Below are 19,717 nucleotides of genomic sequence, written 5' to 3'. Positions count from 1 at the left end.
ACCGGCTGCCTGCATCCCCGCTCTTCCGCCCTCACAGCGGAGCTGCTGCACTGTTGAGAGGAGCTCTCTCACCGCCTGCATCCCCGCTCTTCCGCCCTCACAGCGGAGCTGCTGCACTGTTGAGAGGAGCTCTCTCACTGCCTGCATCCCCGCTCTTCCGCCCTCACAGCGGAGCTGCTGCACTGTTGAGAGGAGCTCTCTCACCGCCTGCATCCCCGCTCTTCCGCCCTCACAGCGGAGCTGCTGCACTGTTGAGAGGAGCTCTCTCACCGCCTGCATCCCCGCTCTTCCGCCCTCACAGCGGAGCTGCTGCACTGTTGAGATGAGATCTCTCACCCCCTGCATCGCCGCTCTTCCGCCCTCACAGTGGAGCTGCTGCACTGTTGAGATGAGATCTGTCACCGCCTGCATCACCGCATTTCCGCCCTCACAGCGGAGCTGCTGCACTGTTGAGATGAGGCGGGAAAGCAAGGAGATGAGATCTCTCACTGCCTGCATCACCACTCTTCCGCCCTCACAACGGAGCTGCTGCACTGTTGAGATGAGATCTCTGAACGCCTGCATCACCGATCTTCTGCCCTCACAGCGGAGCTGCTGCACTGTTGAGATGAGGCGGGCAAGCACAGAGATGAGATCTCTCACTGCCTGCCTGCATCACCGCTCTTCCGCACCTTACAGCGGAGCTGCTGCACTGTTAAGATGAGGCGGGTGAGCCAGAGATGAGATCTATCACACCTGCCTGCATCACCACTCTTTTGCCCTCACAGTGGGGCTGCTTTACTGCTGGATGTGAGGCAGGGGAGCAGAGAGATGAGATCATGTGGTAGCACGTGACAATCCACACCTGGTGGCAGGTGACGTGCCAAGTGACAAGCTGCATCTGGTGGCAGACAATGTGACAAACCACATCTGGTGGCAGGCGACACGGCAAGTGACAAACCAGTTCTGGCGGCAGGCAACGTGGCAAGTGACACTCTGCATCTGGTGGCAGATTCTGCATTATGGTGAGTTGAACTGTTTTATTTTATGTTACAATGTAGCCCTGGTTCACACTGAGCTGTGGGAAGGAAGCTGTGCATGTTCAGCTGAACACGCATGATTTCACTCCCGTATGTCAGTCCTGATTTCAGCAGCGATTTCACAGACATCTGTGCTGGTTTCTGCATAGATGTCAATGGAAATTGCACCCCGAAATCACAAAAAGTAGTACAGAAACTTTTTAAAACCTGTGCAGCCCGGCAAATGCAGCGTCGCACTGATTAGGACGGTGCCATTGCCGGCAATTGCCACAGATTTAACATGTCAAATCGCATGTCAAAACGCACCATAATAGAAATAATATGCTTCAATCATCCTGACACCATATCAACCATGGTGGCATGATGATTGAAGCGTAACAACAGCCATTTCCCTGACAAATTGTCCACGAAAGCCCGCATACAGCGGGCCTTGGCACAATTTTCTTCCACAACGCAGGTTCCCTGTGCCAAAAAAAAAAGGTTGGGGACCACTGGGTAAAATAATTAGTGTACCATCACTATAATAAAAACCGTTTGTAAGCTTTAGTACATGCACTTTAATTGTGCATGCAGAATGTTTTACATTTAAAATAACTGCGTAACCAACAGATTTTCACAGAATTGCCATTTTATAGATAATGGGGTTGATTTACTAAAACTGGAGAGTGCAAAATCTGATGCAGCTCTGCATAGAAACCAATCAGCTTGTTGAAGTATAACTAAACAATCTGAAGTTAGAAGATTGGCTACCATGCATAACTGCACCAGATTTTCTGCTCTCCAGTTTTAGTAAATCAGCCCCAATTGGTACATGTATAAAACTTACTGTAGTAACAAAACATATGCATATAGACCTTTATGATTATGTTCATTGTTTTATCTAAATTATTCATGCCAACAACATAAAAAGGCCTATGGTATTAATATTAATGTTTTTCTATATCTAATATATGTTTTAATAATTAACAACAACTACCATTAGCATCGATTTGCTACATACATGTCAATCAGAATGTAACACATTCAGAGGTCATAAGATGGATTGATTTAAAAATGAATAGTTTATATAATTGTTGATTGGTAAAATGGCCAACATCACTAAGTTAAGAGAAAGATAATAACTCCAGGCAGTTATAATTTACTGACAAACCATCTGTGGCTGCTACTCAGATCTCACAGAGATAATTATTACTAAAGTGAGTATTCACTGGAGAGGAGTTCTAGCACCGCACACTGCACTAGTGCTACCTTTGTCAGGCAGAAAGATCCAGCCCTACAGAGAAGCAGCTTTGCAGGGCCGGAAAATAATCTATTGAAACCCTATGCTATGTTTAAATGCAAAAGCATGTTTTTATACATGAAACTACAAATTGACAGTGTCCCACTAGAGACTGGACTGGACTGGGGTTGATTTACTTACCCCAGGGGTTGACAAATTTGCTTGGAATCTAGGAGCCAGCTTAAAAAGTTAGGAGCCAGGTCCGCGACGGCGATCCGGACCTGTCCCTGGCCTGACATGGAGACGAGTGAGGGGAAGATAGCAGCGCCGTCATACCAACGGCGACCACAAGAGGACGCCAGATTCCATAAGGAATCATAGGACCGCAGAAGGCCTCAAAGCCGCGGCCTAAATTTTCGGCCGCCGGCGGAACGGCCCGACGCGATCACGCTGGGGGGGTCCACAGAGACAGGATACCCCCAGCTGTGCTGCCCCAGGCGCGAGGTCGCTATTTCTAGTCGCCAATGCGACCTGGCGCCCGGGTTTTGTCGAGCCCTGACTTACCCTAGGTTCACACCCATGTGTTTTTTAGTGTGTTTTGTAGTTTTCAGAAACACAATTTAACATGGTTGCCCAAAGGGAGGGGACAGGTAAGCGCCCCTCTCCCCTGTCCTGAACCATACCAGGCCACATGCCGTCAACATGGGGGGGTGCTTTGGGGGGGGGCTCATCACAAGGAGGGGGCTCTCTGGACGACATCAACGCATGGCCACGCCCCATGGCTACATAAGAGATGCCAGACAGTGGGCAACAGCACAACAAAGGAAGACAGCCTTAGAAGAAGAGCAGCCTTTTTTTTTTTAGCGGGTAACTGGCGACAAGGGAGAAGACAGCTTGGGGCTTCTTTTTTTAATAAAGGACTTGTCAAAAAACAGCTCACTGCTTGTTGGAGTGAAAGGGTAGGGGTACGATGTACCCAATACGCATTCACATAGGAGGGCTGGGATCTGGGGGCCCCCTTGTGGTATGAATTTTGGGGGTTATCCCATGCCATTTTTTTAAGTCACATGCCCATCATGCCCCGGGCAGTGAAGTCACAAGGGGGTGGAGCCTCCGGATGACATCATCCGATGGGGCACCCCCATCGTTATCTAAGAAATGCTTAGGCGCTGACAAGTCAGTTTTAGGTAGCATCAGAGGAGGGTCGTCGGTGGGAGCGGAGGAAGAAGAACACCGGACAAAGAAGAGAGGAGAAAGAAAAAGAGTGAAAGAAGGCCAGAGGAAGAAGACAACAACATTTTTAATAAAGGACTTGTGAAAAACTGTCTATTGTGTTTTGCCACACTACTTTTTTTGGTGAATGGGTAAGGGTACAATGTACCCGATACCCATTCACATGGGGGGCCAGGATCTGGGGGACCCCTTGTTAAAGGGGGCTTCCAGATTCCGTTAAGCCACCCACCCGCAGACCCCGACAACCACCAGGCAAGGGTTGTCGGGAAGAGGCCCTTGTCCCCATCAACAGACCCCCTCCCCAAAGCACCCATCCCCCCCCCCCATGTTGGGCAGGCAATTCGTTTTTTTTTTACATTCAGCTGTCAGCGGGGAAGACTGCTGACAGCTGATAAATCATTGGTTAAGGACGCGGCATAGATGTGAATCGAGCCTAAGGGCTCATGCTCACTGCAGCTCAAAACAAAACAAAAAAAGCCGCTTTTACAGGCATTTGCTCTTTTACACTTTTTTTTATTAGGCTTCTTTGTGCTTTGTGGAGCAGACGCATTTTTTTTTCACAAACCCTCCCCTCGGCTCACTTTTCCTTTTTTTAATGTGAATTTTGGAGCTTCTTTGAGCTTTTTCACATTTTCTGGCACTTAGGCATTTTTCTGCTCGAAAGCGCATCTCAAAAACATGAGTAATATATGCCTGTAAACTCCTGAAAAAGCCATAGTGTGCATGGCTAACATGGAGGGGAGTTTCCAGGCAGAAAAAAATGAGAGCTCAAAAGCCTGTAGGAGATGCTTCTTTGAGATGAAGTGTGCATGAGCCCTAAGTGCTGGACCTTTTGACACCAATGGTGAAGGTTTACTGCTGCAACCACAAGAAAAAAAATAATGAAGGTTTCACGCTGTACCCACTGACACCAGTGCTACACCCACTAACAGTGATGTTGGATAATTGCTGCACCTACTGACACCAAAGGTGAGGTTTTATTACTGCACCTACTAACAACAGTGATGTTGGATTATTGCTGCACCCACTGACACCGATAAGGGTTTATTGCTGTCCCCACTGACACCGATGAAAAGGGTTTATTGCTGCCCCCACTTACACCGATGAGGAGGGTTTATTGCTGTCCCCACTGACACCGATGAGGAGGGTTTATTGCTGTCCCCACTGACACAGATGAGGAGGGTTTATTGCTGCCCCCACTGACACCGATGAGGAGGGTTTATTGCTGTCCCCATCGACACTGATGAGGAGGGTTTATTGCTGCCCCCACTGACACAAATAATGAGGGTTTTTTGCTCCAGCTACTGACACAGATGATGAGGGTTTATTGCTGCACCTCCTAACACTAATGATGAGGGTTTATTGCTGTATCTACAGACACCAATGATGAGGGTTTACTGGTTCAACTACTGAAAACAATGATGATGGTTTATTGGTCCAACTACTGACGACATCGATGAGGGTTTATTGTTGCACCTATTAACACCACTGATGAGGGTTTACTGGTCCAACTGCTGACAACAATGATGAGGGTTTATTGCTGCACTCGCTGACACCGATGGAGAGAGTTTATTGCTAAACTCCACTGATGATGTTTTTTGTTGTTTTTTTTGCTACACCCACTGACATCAACAATGAGGGTGTATTACCGACACCAATGATGAGGGTTAATTACTGCACCTACTGACACCAATAACTGGGGTTTATTGCTGCACCTACACACAAATAACTGGGGTTTATTGCCGCACCTACACTCAAATAACTGGGGTCTATTGTTGCATCTATTGACTCCAATGATGAGGGTTTATTGTTGCACCCACTGACACCAACGCTAGTGGTTATTGTTTCATTCAGTAGGTAGAGTTTGCGCATATAAGGCAGCTGAGAGGCACAATACAACCATCCAAGCTCTAGTTGCAATTTACATAACACAACATATTCTGAGCCTCTGGAAATAAATATCAAATGTACAGTCACTTGTACAGCAAGTGCTTGAATTGATGTAAAGCTGCTCATTTTCACATGCATATGCAAAACAACAACAAAAGACTATAGTTTCCCTTTAACAAACAGTATATACATTGCTCAGAGAACCCCAGAATATAATATATAATGCGGTCACATATAGTTCTTTTTTTTTTACAAGCTGTCCAATTCCTTGTTGAATTTAATTTATTTGAGGTACTATGTCTCCTGTAATACGACCTTATACAGAGTACTTTTTCATGAAAGTCAATCGGGACTGACATACTTCAGTAGCTCTTATTAGTGTCTGAAGATTACATTAACTGTAATGCTGCTCGACACGCCAAAAATTCATGGTAATAAAAAGTTTTCCAAAGTCTCTCTGGAAAAAATGGGTTAAATCACTCCAATTCCCCAGGCAGCTTAAGCTCAAAAAAAGGTTTAATCTACCACTGGTAGAATTTACACATTCAAATGCTTATCTATGTCCTTAAGCCTTGAAAGAGATATTTCCTTAACCCTCTACTGAATCATCATTTCCTTAATCCCAGCCCTTCATGCTACCATAAAACATTACAGGGATTAGTGCCAGAAACCTATATTTCCCCCTGCTCCTAGGCATACATTACATTCAAACGATCTGACATTACATTTAAACAATCTGTAGTGCAACTTTGAAGAGAAAGTCTGAAATAACCCTAAAGAGGCTGCATGTGTTCTCTGTTCTAAACATTTCAATATTTCTTTTTTCTTTTTTTTATGGCCAAGACAGCACCTGCTCCACATTCACACCTGTGAACTTGTAACACTAATGAGTCACATGACCCCGTGGTGGCAAAATGGCTAACTGGGCCAAATTTGGACATTATCCTTTTAGTCAGGAAAATTTCAAATAACACATACTTATATTCTGCATTTTCATTTCAAGCCAGAAGGTGGAGTTTTATGCTGCATCTTACATTACTTTCCAAGCTATCCTCAGGCTAATCTCCACTCAGGCCATCTATCCAGGCTATCCTCTGCTCAGTTACAGTATCTCACAAATGTGAGTGCACCCCTCACATCTTTGTAAATATTTTATTATATCTTTTCATATGACAACACTGAAAAAATTACACTTTGCTACAATGTAAAGTAGTGAGTGTACAGCTTGTATAACTATGTGCTGTCTGCCCTCAAAATAACTCAACACACAGCCATTAATGTCTAAACCGCTGGCAACAAAAGTGAGTCCACCCCTAAGTGTAAATGTCCAAATTGGGCCCAACGTGTCAATATTTTGTGTGGCCGCCATTATTTTCCAGCACTGCCTTAACCCTCTTGGGCATGGAGTTCACCAGAGCTTCACAAATTTACACTGTTATACAAGCTGTACGCTCACTACTTTACATTGTAGTAAAGTGTAATTATTTCAGAGTTGTCACATAAAAAGATGTAATAAAATATTTACAAAAATGTGAGGTGGGTGCTCACTTTTGTGATATACTGTATGTAACGAGCTCAATAGCAAAAACTCCAGTAAATCTGAGAACTAACAATTTTATTGATTTTCCAAAAGAAAATAATTCCAACACAAAGTGCAGAGAAATACATTTTGCTGTAAAACAAGTATTTGTAGCTTAAATTCAACAGATATGTTGGTCGGTGACAAAGTTCGGTCCCATCCTACGACCTTTCCGGGGTCTGTAGAGTTGACATGTTAATTCAATAACACAACTGAATTTCGCCTGTACAAAGGTGCACAAACAAATACAGGAGGAGGAAAGTGTAGAGGAGAGGATGAAATGAGAAAAAGGTTAGTGGAGGAAAGAGAAGAGGAAAGGGCAGCCACCCGCCCCTAGAGCTCCGTGCCACCCGGGAAGCATCAGCCCTAGTTACCAATGGTCTCTGCAAATTCAAGACCTACGGAGCATTAGGACGTAGGGGTCTCCAACATGACCCAGGATTCGATTATGTTTATCAAGAGTGTTATTTAGTGAGGACATCAAATACTCCATTCTTTTAACATCTCTGATCCTGGAATGCAGCTCGAATAGTGAGGGGGGATCCCTCTTTTTCCACCTCAGGGCCACCAGACATCATGCTGCAGTCAGCATGTGGGCTAAGAGCCTTTTTGAGAGTTTAGAGGAGGCAGGTGTGAGGCCAAGGAGAATTTTTTTCGGATCGAGGGGCACCCCAGTCTCAAAGATGGATTGAAGCAGGGAGTGTACTGGCTGGCAGTAGGGGGTGAGTAGAGGGCAGGTGCAATAGGTATGAAATAGCGTCCCTCTAGCCTTACAGCATCGCCAGTACCCGGGGATCAGCTGAGCGGTATATGGAGTGGAGCAAGTCAGGAGTCTGATACCAATGAAGAAGGATCTTATATTGATTCTCTTTATAAAGCATGCAAATGGAGCTCTTAGCAGCCTGTGACCATATGAGCTGACATGTGTTCAGAGGTATATCTATACTCAAGGCCTGCTCCCACTTACTCATGTAAGCATGTCGTAGCCTGGCAGGTGACCCGTCCATAGTCAGAAGTTGGTAAGTGCGCAATATCATACCTTTAGGAGAGGGGCCCTCTAGACATATTTTTTCAAACTCAGTTAAGGGGGAAAATTGGAGATTCACTACCAAAGATTACGCATAATGTTGTATTTGTAAGTAGCTAAAGAAAGCCTGTCTGGGTATATTAAAGGTGTCTTGTAAGTCTTTGAAGGATCTTAAGGTTCTGGTTCTAGGGTCTACCAATTGACCATAGCGAAATAGGGCCCTCTCCATCCAAAAGTGGGACATCTGCAAAGTCAAAGTGTCTGGGATATTGGGAGAGAATAAAAATGAGGTGACCAGGTGGTGGTAAGCGGGTGTGCTGATTTGGCACGCCGCCATAGCGTGCGTAGAAGCGCCATTGGCCCTAGTAGCTGTAAACCGCCACATACTACATCAGAATGTCATAGCAGGGAGTTTGGGTGGATGGGAGCTAACCATAATTTCTCAATTTGCGTCCATCAGTTATAAGCATGAACAGTGCACCAAGAGGCTACAGGGCTAACTCCAGTAAATTTATGCAATCAAATGAGTAACAGGAGTGACTAATTTGCCCAGCACACAGTCCGTGCCTGCTTTGTTCAGACAGGGCCTTATGGAGATGCAATTGCAAATAGACAGCCTAATAGTAAACGGATTCTGCTGTGCTCTCCCTTTAAAAAAAAAAAAAACGAAAGCTCTGTGGGGCTTATCATTGGAGTACCATGTAATAACCCCTTTATGACGAGCGTACGTACATATGCAGTCCCACTGAAATTGATCTTCTTACATGGGGCTGCATATGTGTGAACCTGTGTTTGTGCTGGGAGTGCACACAGCACCAGCTTTGGCCACTGATTTGTACAAATCTGACAGCTGCTACTGACCACACACAGGGTGTGCAGGCAGCATTTACAACTGCCATCAAGCATCTACTTATTTTTCTTGGCGGCTGCTGCTATTCCACAATGCGATTGTACAGTAGTAGCTTTACAGTCTCCACTGGAAGCATATGTGACAGGGTGGAACTGCAGGACAGCAAATGGGAGACAGGAACAGAATATTGTCACCCCCTAACAGGAAGTGCCTGAAGAACTGAAGAACACATGGCAGGATGACCAGGTATTACTTTAATGAAAGCTGCAGCTTAAAAAAAAAAAACTATTAAATTACATTAACATGTAAAAGATTGATGTTTACATCTACTTTAATGTTAATGACTTTTTAACAGTAAGATTAAACTTTGCATAAGTCATTTAAAAATTGTGTTTGTGTGTAAGCATCAGTAAGCAACATGATTATCACACAATTTCTGTTAACCAATGATCATAAACATATGAGCCATTGAAAATGCTACTTAAACATTACCAAAACTGAACAAACTTTCAGTAACTACTATATTCTCTTCTAAACACCATTAGCACAACATCTTTTTTAAATTAATATTTAATACATTTCTAGTAAAGAATCCAAAAGTATGCAACCACTACCTTATGCTATTCAGCAACTTAAAGTGGAAGGAAAGCCTAAAGCCAAGTACACACAATCAGATTTTCCAACAACAAAACCGTAAGGTTTTTTTCCGAAGGATGTTGGCTCAAACTTGTCTTGCGTACACACGGTCACACAAATTTTGACCCAAAATTCCGAACGTGAGAACGCAGTGATGTACAAGACATACGACGGGCCAAGAAAAAGGAAGTTCAATAACCAGTGCGGCTCCTTCTGCTTGATTCCGAGCATGCAATGGACTTGTGTACACACGATCAGAAATTCTGACAAGTTTTGTTGGCGGAAAATTTAAGAACCTGCTCTCAAACAACAACAAATGTTCGATGGAGCATACACACAGTCGGACTTTCCAACAAGCTCACATCCAACATTTGTTGGCGGAAAATCCGATCGTGTGTATGGGGCATAAGGCCCCTTTCACATCTGCTTTCTCAGCAGGGGATTGCTCCACTCTGCAGACCCCCACCGAGCAGGTGGATGACAGGTCTGTCTCTGCTCACTGTGCAGAGCGTCCCGCTCTCCTCTATATCTATCTGATCCAATCCTCCAAAGGGATGGGGAATAGGACCACCATCTGTGGATTTTGAAGACAGGATTGGATCGGATAGCGCCGGATATGTCACTGCCAACATCCGCCCTTCCATAGGGGAGACTAGAAGGTCTGCCTGTCAAGTTTTCAGGCAGACCTGATCGGACAGCCCATGTGAAAGGGCCCTAATACACGATTCTTAAAAACTTTTCCTCCCCCTCTTCCTACCTATACTCCATACCCTGTATAAAAAAGATCTGTGTACTTATCTTCTTTTTTTTTTTAATCCCGCCTGGTTCTGTCATAGAATCATGCAGCTCCAGTACCTCAGTGTAAGCGAGCACTATACAATGGCTGGGAATTCTGGGATACATGACATCACCTATAGGCTCCCATGGCCCAACCGTTGTCAGCGCTCCCTCCACTCTCCTTCAGCAGCTGCTCACTGACACAGGAGAGCCAGAGGTGCAGGTCCACATAACCGGACCAGAGAAGATTAAAAATGGGTAAGCATTTTAGCAAAGGTTATGCAGGACAGTTTACAGGTTGCCTCTGGGTACTGAATGGCAGGTATATTTCCCCACTACTTGGGTTGTGGTCCGTTTTAAGGGGGACAATTTAGAGGTAATGTTGACTATTCAGAGGTTCTCACCCATGCAGAGTGAGGGGTTCTGGGATAGCCGGGACAGGAGAGGAGAGGACTGACTTTCAGTACCCTCTGGATTACTAAGTCCTTATTGGGGACCTGGAATTTCGGAGGTTCAAGGAGTTTTGGGCGGGAAACCCCTGATCAAACCCCGATTACAGGGACTCTGGTCCAGAAAGAAGTTAACCCGGAGGCCTCAGAGTCCATAAAAGGAAGAGGAAACAATCAGCACCTGGGCTCTGAGACAGAGCTGGACATCTGAGTGAAAAGGGTGCACTCATCTTAGGAACAAGCCACGGTTGCTGAGCTGTGAAATCCTCCTCTCTGGATCCCTGAAGCCAACGGGAAACCCCAAAACCTCTAATGTGGGACCAGTATAGTGGTGGTGCACTATTACCTTGTTTTTGCCATGTAAGCCAGAGATATATACTACTTTGTGTTTGTTGTGCTGCAAGTAAGCAGTTTTAGCTTCTGTACAGTTTGCAAATACCAAAACTCTGTCACTTTTACAAGTGTCTGGTGGTGATTCTGGGCCTCCATATGACAATAGGTAGGAGGAGTGGGGAGGGAACATTTTTCAGAATTTCCTGGTTCCAGGCCTAAGCAAATAATTTCATACAGCCCAAGAGTCTTCTGGAAGGAAGGAGGGGTTTTCTCAGCCAAGCACGCCCACCTGCCTGAGCTAAAGGCAGATAGATTCCAGAAGGTATATACTGCATGAATCGTCTGTTTATATCGTCTGTTTATACCAAGTATGTAGACATGGATGGGTGAGTCTTCTTTGAATACTGAAAATGAAAATGAAATAAATGGCGTTTTTGGTTTGTAGTGCTTAGAAGCAGTGTAGTTACGTTTTACGTCACAAAAGAAGACTCCCAAACTACAGGATATTTTTGCAAAGTGGAAAAAAGGGAATAAAAAAAAAAAAATATATATATATATATATATAAAATAAGCTCTCGCCTAAAGTTTAAAGGAGTGTTCCACCCAAAAAAAGAAAAGCCAGCAGTTATACATACTGCAGCTGCTGGCTTTTAACAATATGATGCTTACCTGTCCTGGAGTCTAGCGATGTCGGCACTGCAGCTGATGTTTCCATCAGCTGTCAGGTGCTGCCGTCGCCATTGCATGTAAGGGAACCCAGCAGTGTAGCCTTAAAACTTCACACCAGGAACTCTGCTGCGCATGTGAGAGGCCCCACTCCTCTCTCCTACTGGCCCAGCAACAGGGAGAGGAGGAGGAGGAGGAAGAGGAGGAGGAGGGATCCCCGCGGTGATGTCATGGGCCGCGGTCCAGACTCCCGGTAGTGGGAACAGTATACCTGTCAAAGACAGGTATCCTGTCCCCCCAAAAGATGCCAATTGTGGCACAGGAGGGGAAGAGGAGACAAATGAGCAGAAGTTCCACTTTTGGGTGGAACTCCGCTTTAACGCATTCTAAAAAAACAAATTTGAAAATGAAATGAAAAAAAAATTTCCCCCCAATTTTTTTTCAGGCCTTGCCATCCATCTCTAAGTATACCTATGCTTCTGGCACTCCAACACTGGACTTTCAGGTCTCGCCACCCGCCCTCTCCTCTTGCCCTGTCATGGAAGGCTTTGTATTATGTGAATCTGTTTACAACATTCAAAGTGTTCCGTGAATGGACAGGGAAGTCAAGAGCGGGTAGAGTGGTTGAGATCTTCTGTGTAGCACAGATTGTGTCACTGCACCGAAAGTAAAGCAATAGCTGTATGTTCGGTGCTCAGTAAAAAGGTAAGGTGTCCCTAAGGTGGCATACACTATGTTGGATGTAACCCCTTAAAACCTAGCATATTCTTAAAAGTACTGTAATTCTGGGAGTTCCGCTTTAAAGAACATTTTTACTTATAGTAAAAAGCCTACAAGACTGTTCAGTTATACTGTCAGAATCTTCTAACAAGCATAACAATATATTGCAAACCAGGAAAAGGTGACAGATAACAGAAATGGAACGTTCCTTAATCTCAGGTCTGCTAGTGCTTCACTTGGCTGCAGAATATTGTTGTCCTTGTTACAGAATCCTGACAATTTTACAGAAGAGCAGTGTGAATCAACAAAAGCTGCTGTGGAAGTCCTGACAGCATGTTTCTGAGATATGATCTGAATTTGTTTTCCTCTGATTGCACACAAAAGGAGTAGCAGACTCTCTGGAGAGTAGGATCTTGGTGGATAGAGATTAACACTTGCTTTCCCCTCATTGGAAGGTCTCTTCGCATTGAATTACTATTAAAGCTGATCTCTAGCACTTAGTGAAGTTTAAATAGTTTGTTTGGACCAAGCTGTATAGACTGTATTAAGCTTCAGCTACATACAGTAAACAGAACTGTGTTCCGGCAGTGGGATGGTGACTTCTCTTCCCACTACCAGGACAAAATCGAGCTGGGCTTAGAGCTGGTCAGTCATTCACGGGAAGCCTTGGATTCTTTAAATGGCTGATTGGCGGAGGAGGAGAGCAGGGCTGATGACATCACAATCTCCATCATAAGGGCTTGTGCTTACGCTATAAAGGAGGAAAGGAGGAGAGAAGAGGGAAGAGGATGATGTTGGATAATGGCATTGCTACCACTGGCTTATGTCTGGGGCATAAAAGCATTAGGGCAAAGTTTTCAAACTTATCTGACCAACTGTACCCTGAAAAATTATTAGATGATGGTTTCTACTTTTGCGACAAACATGTAACTATTACCTAGCTTGAAAAAAAGATGCTGGATAAGGTAAGACTTCATTTCTGTGGAAATTGTAAAGGACAGATGACGTTTTTTAGAATGAAAAAAAAAAAAAAAAGTAAAAGGTTAATTTGCTGACAGAGGCATTTTACTATCCTGCCCAGACAGAATTTGGGCTTTTGCAGCAATACCCTACAGTCATAGTCCCTTTGACAAATATGGAAATGGCAGTGGCTCCCATATAGTATAAATGACTTGGCCATCAGTTTCTACAGCAACTTGCAGCAAAGCTTGCCTATTCTTGACTTGTGCACGTTGTTTCCGTAGGTCAGCCTTCTCAACCTTTTTACACCAAAATAACCCTTTCATTCATTTTCAGGTTTCAGGGAACCCCAGATAAAATGAATTCATCAGGGGTCAGTGGGAAGAATTCCCTCCTTACAGGTGGCTAAAAAGATCATTGGTGGCATGAAGCTGGCTCTCTGTGACCCATGATAAATGCTTAAGGGTTCCCGCTCAGAATTTCAAGGTCCAATGAGTTGGATGCCGCTGACTGATGAGCATGCTGCAAAAATAGGAAGCGATAGCCTTGGCTGCTGCACAACTCACCCGGTGCCAAAGTGGTTAGTAGGCAAAAGCAGTCTCAGCTCAATTCATCCAGGCCACGTTCCCAACCAGTTTCGCCCCATCTAGGGTCTTAACCATGGAGAAGGATTAAGTCCTAGGATGGCGTGAAACATGTTGGGGACATGGCCTGGATGAATTGAGCTAAGGCTGCTTTAACCTGCTAACCACTCAGGCCAGGTGAGGTGTGCTGTGGCTGGACTATCTCTTTCTATTTTTGTAGTATGCCGCTGACTCTGCTATGTGATACTAGAGCCAGAATTATACAGGCATCATAAGGTGGGAGGTCAAGCAGCCACAGCTCAAAGAACCTGTTGCAACCGCTGGAGGAACCCTAGAGTTACACAGAACCCTGGTTAGGAATGGCTGCCATAGAATATAATAACTTGTCTGTCAACACGTGAACCTGTCAGATCAAAATACACTATGGCAGCTTTGGGTGCAAACTAGAGCTGCACAATTAATCGTTAAAAAATTGTGATCTCAAGTGGGGAGACTTATCTGCTCACTCAGCTGTCAAAGAAAACACGCCAAGTTTTTAAAATGAAACATTGTAACTAACTCATCCTTCTTAGATCAAAGGGATAAACTTCACATTCACTGTGTGAAAGAAAAAATCCAGGCAGTCGGGCAAGTTCTTCTTAAGCTAAAATCAATATTTTGTGCTAGAAAATTACTTGGAACCCCCAAACATTATACATATTTTAGCAGAGACCCTAGTGAATAAAATGTCAATTGCTGCAATATTTTATGTCACACTGTGACATGTATTTGCCCAGCAGTTTTTGAAACAGAATTTTTTGGGAAAAAATACACTTCAATGAATAATAATAAAAAAATAAAATAAAAAAAAAACAGTAAAGTTAGTCCAATTTTTTTGTTTTAAATACGAAAGATGATGTTACGCCACGAGAATCATGATCTATCTTCTAAAAAAAATTGTGATTCTCATTTTAGCCAGAATCGTGCAGCTCTAGTGCAAACATGGTAATAAAAAATAAAAAAAAAAGCCAGCTGCACTGCAGGGTCCCATAGAAGCTGGAATAAAATTGGAATAAAATTGGATTTTCTGTATCTAAGGCCTATTTGTATTATATTGATTTTATCAAGCAGGCCAGCAGGACCTATTCTCATTTTTCATCCCCAAACATACCCTGCTTTCTAATTCAACATGTCCCATCTCTGGATTTCGAAAAGGCAGCATTACACTTACCTTGAAGCAAATGTCTTCAAACACCTTCTTAAAATCCACATTGCTGAATGCTTAACAGTCACTACTGACCATCTGCTATTAATTTAAAAGAAATAACAGATATGAGCTTTCAAGTAATTAGTATTAAAAGATAACGCTATTTTATAGAACAAACCCCTTTCTTTTTGTTTCACATCTATTTAAAAACAGCATCCACGCATTAAATATCTAAGTTATCCAAAAGTGATCATACATTGCTTGCAGTGATAATGAAAATCTCTGCATTCAACCTAAAGCCTGGTTCACATCTTTGTGTTTTACACTTCGTTGGTAAAAACAAAGCATGTCTAATTTTCTGTGCCTCTTCATGAGCTATAATTCCCAATAGAATAATGCAAACTTGCTACAACACACATAAAAAAAAAAAAAAAAGACATAAAGCCAGACAAAAAAAAAACAAAACACACAAATAGGTGGGGACCTGGCCCTACATTATCACTACAAATACAGTGTTCTCCCCAGGGATTTTTGCCAGGAGCTCTGCATGGCCCCCCTGGGTGGCCACGTCCATCTTTACCTCTTCCTTCCACGGCTGTGGACTCCAGCTCTGTGACTGGCCGGAGTCAAGGGAGCCTACGGTCGCAGCACGGGCCATTTAGAAGCGGCATGATTGTGCCCTTTCTTGAGTGCGCATGTGCCAATGAAGTTGGGGCAAGCGTATATGGTAAATATCTGCATGGTTTGGGAGATATTTCCAGTACCTACAGGTAAGCTTACCTGTAGGTAAAAGTGGTGTGTCATGCCATGTAGACACAACCAAACTTTCAGGCAGAAAAGGTCAGACAAAATCATTCCGTCGATTGTGTGTGGGCTTCATCTGACTTTTTTCTTCAAAAATTCCGAAGGACCTAGAAATAGAACATGCTTCAAATCTGTCCGACGGAATCACTTTCTATCGGGAAAACCGTTAATTTGTATGCTGGTCTACGACGCAAGGGCAGCTATTGGCTACTGGTTATTGAACTTCCTTTTCTAGTCCCTTCGTACATCATCACGTTCAAAACGAATGGACTTTAGTTCGTTCATGTGGGGGCAAGTCCGTTTGGTCGGAAATCTGTCGTAACTCCATCGATAGTCCATCGGAACCATGTCGGGAAGACCGTCTGACCTTTTCTGCCGGAAAGTCCGGTCGTGTGTACGCGGCATAAGGGTTTACAACCACTTTAAGGGCATTTGACATTTTTTTTGCCTCTAAATGCCCCTCCATATTAGCCTATTTGTTCATGCATACATAGGTGGTTACAGGCAAAAAAAAAAAAAAAAAAATCACATGCGCATTCAGGAGAGAAGCATTATGGCAAATAAAATGCTTAACATGCCTAAACGCTATGCGCATTTATTACTTCAGTTTATTCACTTTAATTGCCAGCATAAACTAATATTCTGGCCAACAAAATTAATAAACCTCGAAACATTTGATGCGCCTAAACGCAGCTTTAGGTGTGTCTATTTTACACCTGCGAGGAGAAAAGACATTTAGAAGAGTGCGCATGAAATCCAGAAGCAGCAGCTGGATAACATGCAGATCAGGGAGTTCTACCTTATGCAGAAAAAAATGCATTGAAAAATAAAATAATTAAATGAAAATTATGGCTTTAAAAAAACAAAAACAAAAAACAATCATACTCACGTAAATGGCTGCAGCACAGATCCCAGCTGTAGCTGTCCCCATCCCCTCTAAGATCGGGAACTGAGCGATCAAACACAGCTGATCGCTCAGTTCTTGGTCTTCAGCCTGCAGAGAGCCGGTGACTGTCATTCACAGCCTCTCTGCTCTTCCCCTCCAGCAATCACTGGAGCACTGGGCTGTGGAGGGGGTGGGAGTGGCTGGCTCAGCCTCTCATCGTATTGCTGAGAGGCTGAGCCAGCTGCCAGTCCAGGTTTTTCAATGGATCTCAACTGTAAAATCTGTATCTTTCCTAAGCCTGGACTGTCTAAATGACATTAGTCCGTTGTCAGCTTAAAATGGGGCACAGGAGTGCAGAATGAACTGCACTCCTGTGCTCAATAGGAGAAGCATAGCCAAAATAGCTTTGGCTATACTTTTCCTTTAAAAACACACAAAATATTTAAGGACGCCTTTGTGGGCATTAACACACAAGCTTGAGTATATTAAATCTGAATTCTAGCCCTACCTTCAGTCTTGCAATGCTGTTCAGGCTCCTCTTTTGTACTTAGATTACTTACTGATTTCACTACACACTGTGAGAGTTTCACAATGTGCATTAAAGGAAAAGTATAACAAAAGCTTTTTTTGGCTATGCTTCTCCTGTGGATCACAGCAGTGCTGTTCGTTATGAACTCCTGTGACCTGTTTTCAACTAAAGCCGGCTGTTCCTTGACGTATCAAAGCAGGTCCATGCTCACAACCGGCAGCTGAGAGCCTGAGCGAGCCCCTCAATCCAGCCCCCTCCACTGATAACTGGAGGGGCAGAGTAGAGAGCTGGTGACTAACGGTCACAGCTCTCGGCTCAGACCGGAGGGGGAGAACTGAGCAATCAATGGAGTTTGATCACTCACTTCTCAGGGTAGAGCTGGAAGGGGGCAGTTGCAGCTGAGATTGGTGCTGCAGCCATCTAGGCGAGTAGGTTTTCTTTTTTCTGCATTCCCGAACTTCTCTTTTAAAAGCTGCAGCAAAGTCAGATAGAGCTCAGCTCATTACTTGGCTACAGGACATCCAATGTCATCCAGCTTTTTCCTCCCCAGCTTTACAGTCCTTAGCCCGGACCTTTTATTCCTTTCATTCTAGTTCTTTCAAATATAACTCACCATCACATCATGTGGGTGTTACCTAGGGCAGTGGTCATCAACTCCTGTCTTCAGGGCCCACTAACAGGCCAGGTTGGCAAGATAACTGAAATACATCACAGGTGATATAATTTGCTGCTTAGTGATTGCAGTATTCTTGTCTGCATCTCCCCAATGCAATACATAAAACCTGGCCTGTTAGGCCTCTTTCACATGACCAATCCGTTCAGGTCCACCTGTCAGTTTTTTTAGGCAGACCCGAACGGATGCTCCATAGACCTCTATGGAGCGTCTGATGTCAGGGGTGACATGTCCGCTGACATCCGACCCACTCCGATCCGAAAAAGTGTGACGGAGGAAAAACCTACTTTTCCATCTGTCATCGGATCGGGTGACAATGGACACTGCGGTCCGTCACCATCCGTTCTCCTATAGGGGAGAGCGGCAATCTGACAGGTCCATCCCTGCGCAATGTGCAGAGATGGACCTGTCATCTTCCTGCTTAGCAGGGATCGACAAAGTGATCCCCGGTGAGCAAGTGGATATCCATGGGGCAGATCATGACGGATCCATCCCGTGTGAAAGAGCCCTTAGTGGGCCCTGAGGACAGGGTTCACTGACCTAGGGCATGAAAAGCGCTGTGTACAGATGCACATAATCTCTAATTTTTGTGCATGTGCACAGCAGTATGTATATTAGGGCTGCCACATCATCCCTTTAATCCAGGACACATTTTAATTACACAGGTTCTTATCCTGATTTAATGCAGATAAGGCACCAAGTGAGTTTAATTACCACCTTAATCAGCCAGAGAACCTGTGTAATTACTGTGTATCCTGGATTAAAGGGATGATGTGGCAACCCGAATGTATATGCGCTTGCCCCTATGCGACAATTGCAGAAGTGGGAGCAGGTACCTGTCAGAAAAGGGTACCTGCTCCCAAAAAAATTTATAAAAAAATGAATAAAAAAAAATTAAAGCGGGAGTCCACCGGGACTCCGCGTTTTTTTTTTTTTTTTTAAAAGCCAGCAGCTACAAATACTGCAGCTGCTGACTTTTAAATAGTGACACTTACCTGTCCAGTGCGCCCGCAATGTCGGCACCCGAAGCCGATCGCTCGCTCGGCTGCCGGGTCCCGCCGCCATCTTGGGTATGGGAATCAGGAAATGGAGCCTTTCGGCTTCATTTCCCGGTTCCCTACTGCGCATGCGCGAGCCGCGCGGCGCAATCCGGACGGTCCCCGCTGCCTCTGGGAGCTGTGTGTTTCCCAGCAGGCAGCGGGGCACTTGCTGAAGGGGGCGGGCGCTTGCGGAACGGGGGCGTAACCTACGCCCGTTCCGCAGAGAGCTAGCCCGGAAGTGGGTGCAGTTACCTGGATTATCCAGGTAACTGCACCCCCCTCCCCCCTGAAAGGTGCCGATTGTGGCGCCGGAGGGGGGGGGATTCCGATGAGCGGAGGTCCATTTTAGGGTGGACCTCCGCTTTAACTGCCAATCATGGTAGAGAAGGATGGGATGGGCAGAACTTTCCCTTTTAAGTGAAGCTCCTCTTTAAGGTTTACATGCTTACTAGTGTACAGCAATGTTTCTCAACTCCAGTCCTCAAGGTGCCCCAACAGGTCATGTTTTCAGGATTTCCCTCAGATGAAACAGCTGTGGTAATTACTAATGCAGTGCAACTGGTCAAATCCCCTATGCAAAATAATGGAAATCCTGAAAACATGACCTGTTGGGGCACCTTGAGAACTGGAGTTGAGAAACAATGGTGTATAGCACTA

The 19,717-nt window shown here is 44.6% G+C and overlaps 1 protein-coding gene across 1 annotated transcript in view; it reads right to left on the bottom strand.

Moving 5' to 3' along the window:
- GTPBP3 (GTP binding protein 3, mitochondrial) overlaps positions 1–19,717 on the bottom strand; it is a 160,156-nt gene that overhangs the window by 139,681 nt on the left and 758 nt on the right. The window contains exon 2 of the mRNA XM_077475428.1: positions 15,153–15,227. Coding sequence (XP_077331554.1) covers positions 15,153–15,193 — 41 coding nt within the window. The 5' untranslated portion in view covers positions 15,194–15,227. The remainder of the gene's footprint in view (positions 1–15,152; positions 15,228–19,717) is intronic.

Source organism: Lithobates pipiens, unplaced genomic scaffold (assembly GCF_037356315.1).
Source record: "Lithobates pipiens isolate NorthernLeopardFrog02 unplaced genomic scaffold, aLitPip1_a1.2 Scaffold_13, whole genome shotgun sequence".
Classification (NCBI taxonomy): Eukaryota; Metazoa; Chordata; class Amphibia; order Anura; family Ranidae; genus Lithobates; species Lithobates pipiens.
This window is presented reverse-complemented; position numbering and strand designations above follow the sequence as displayed.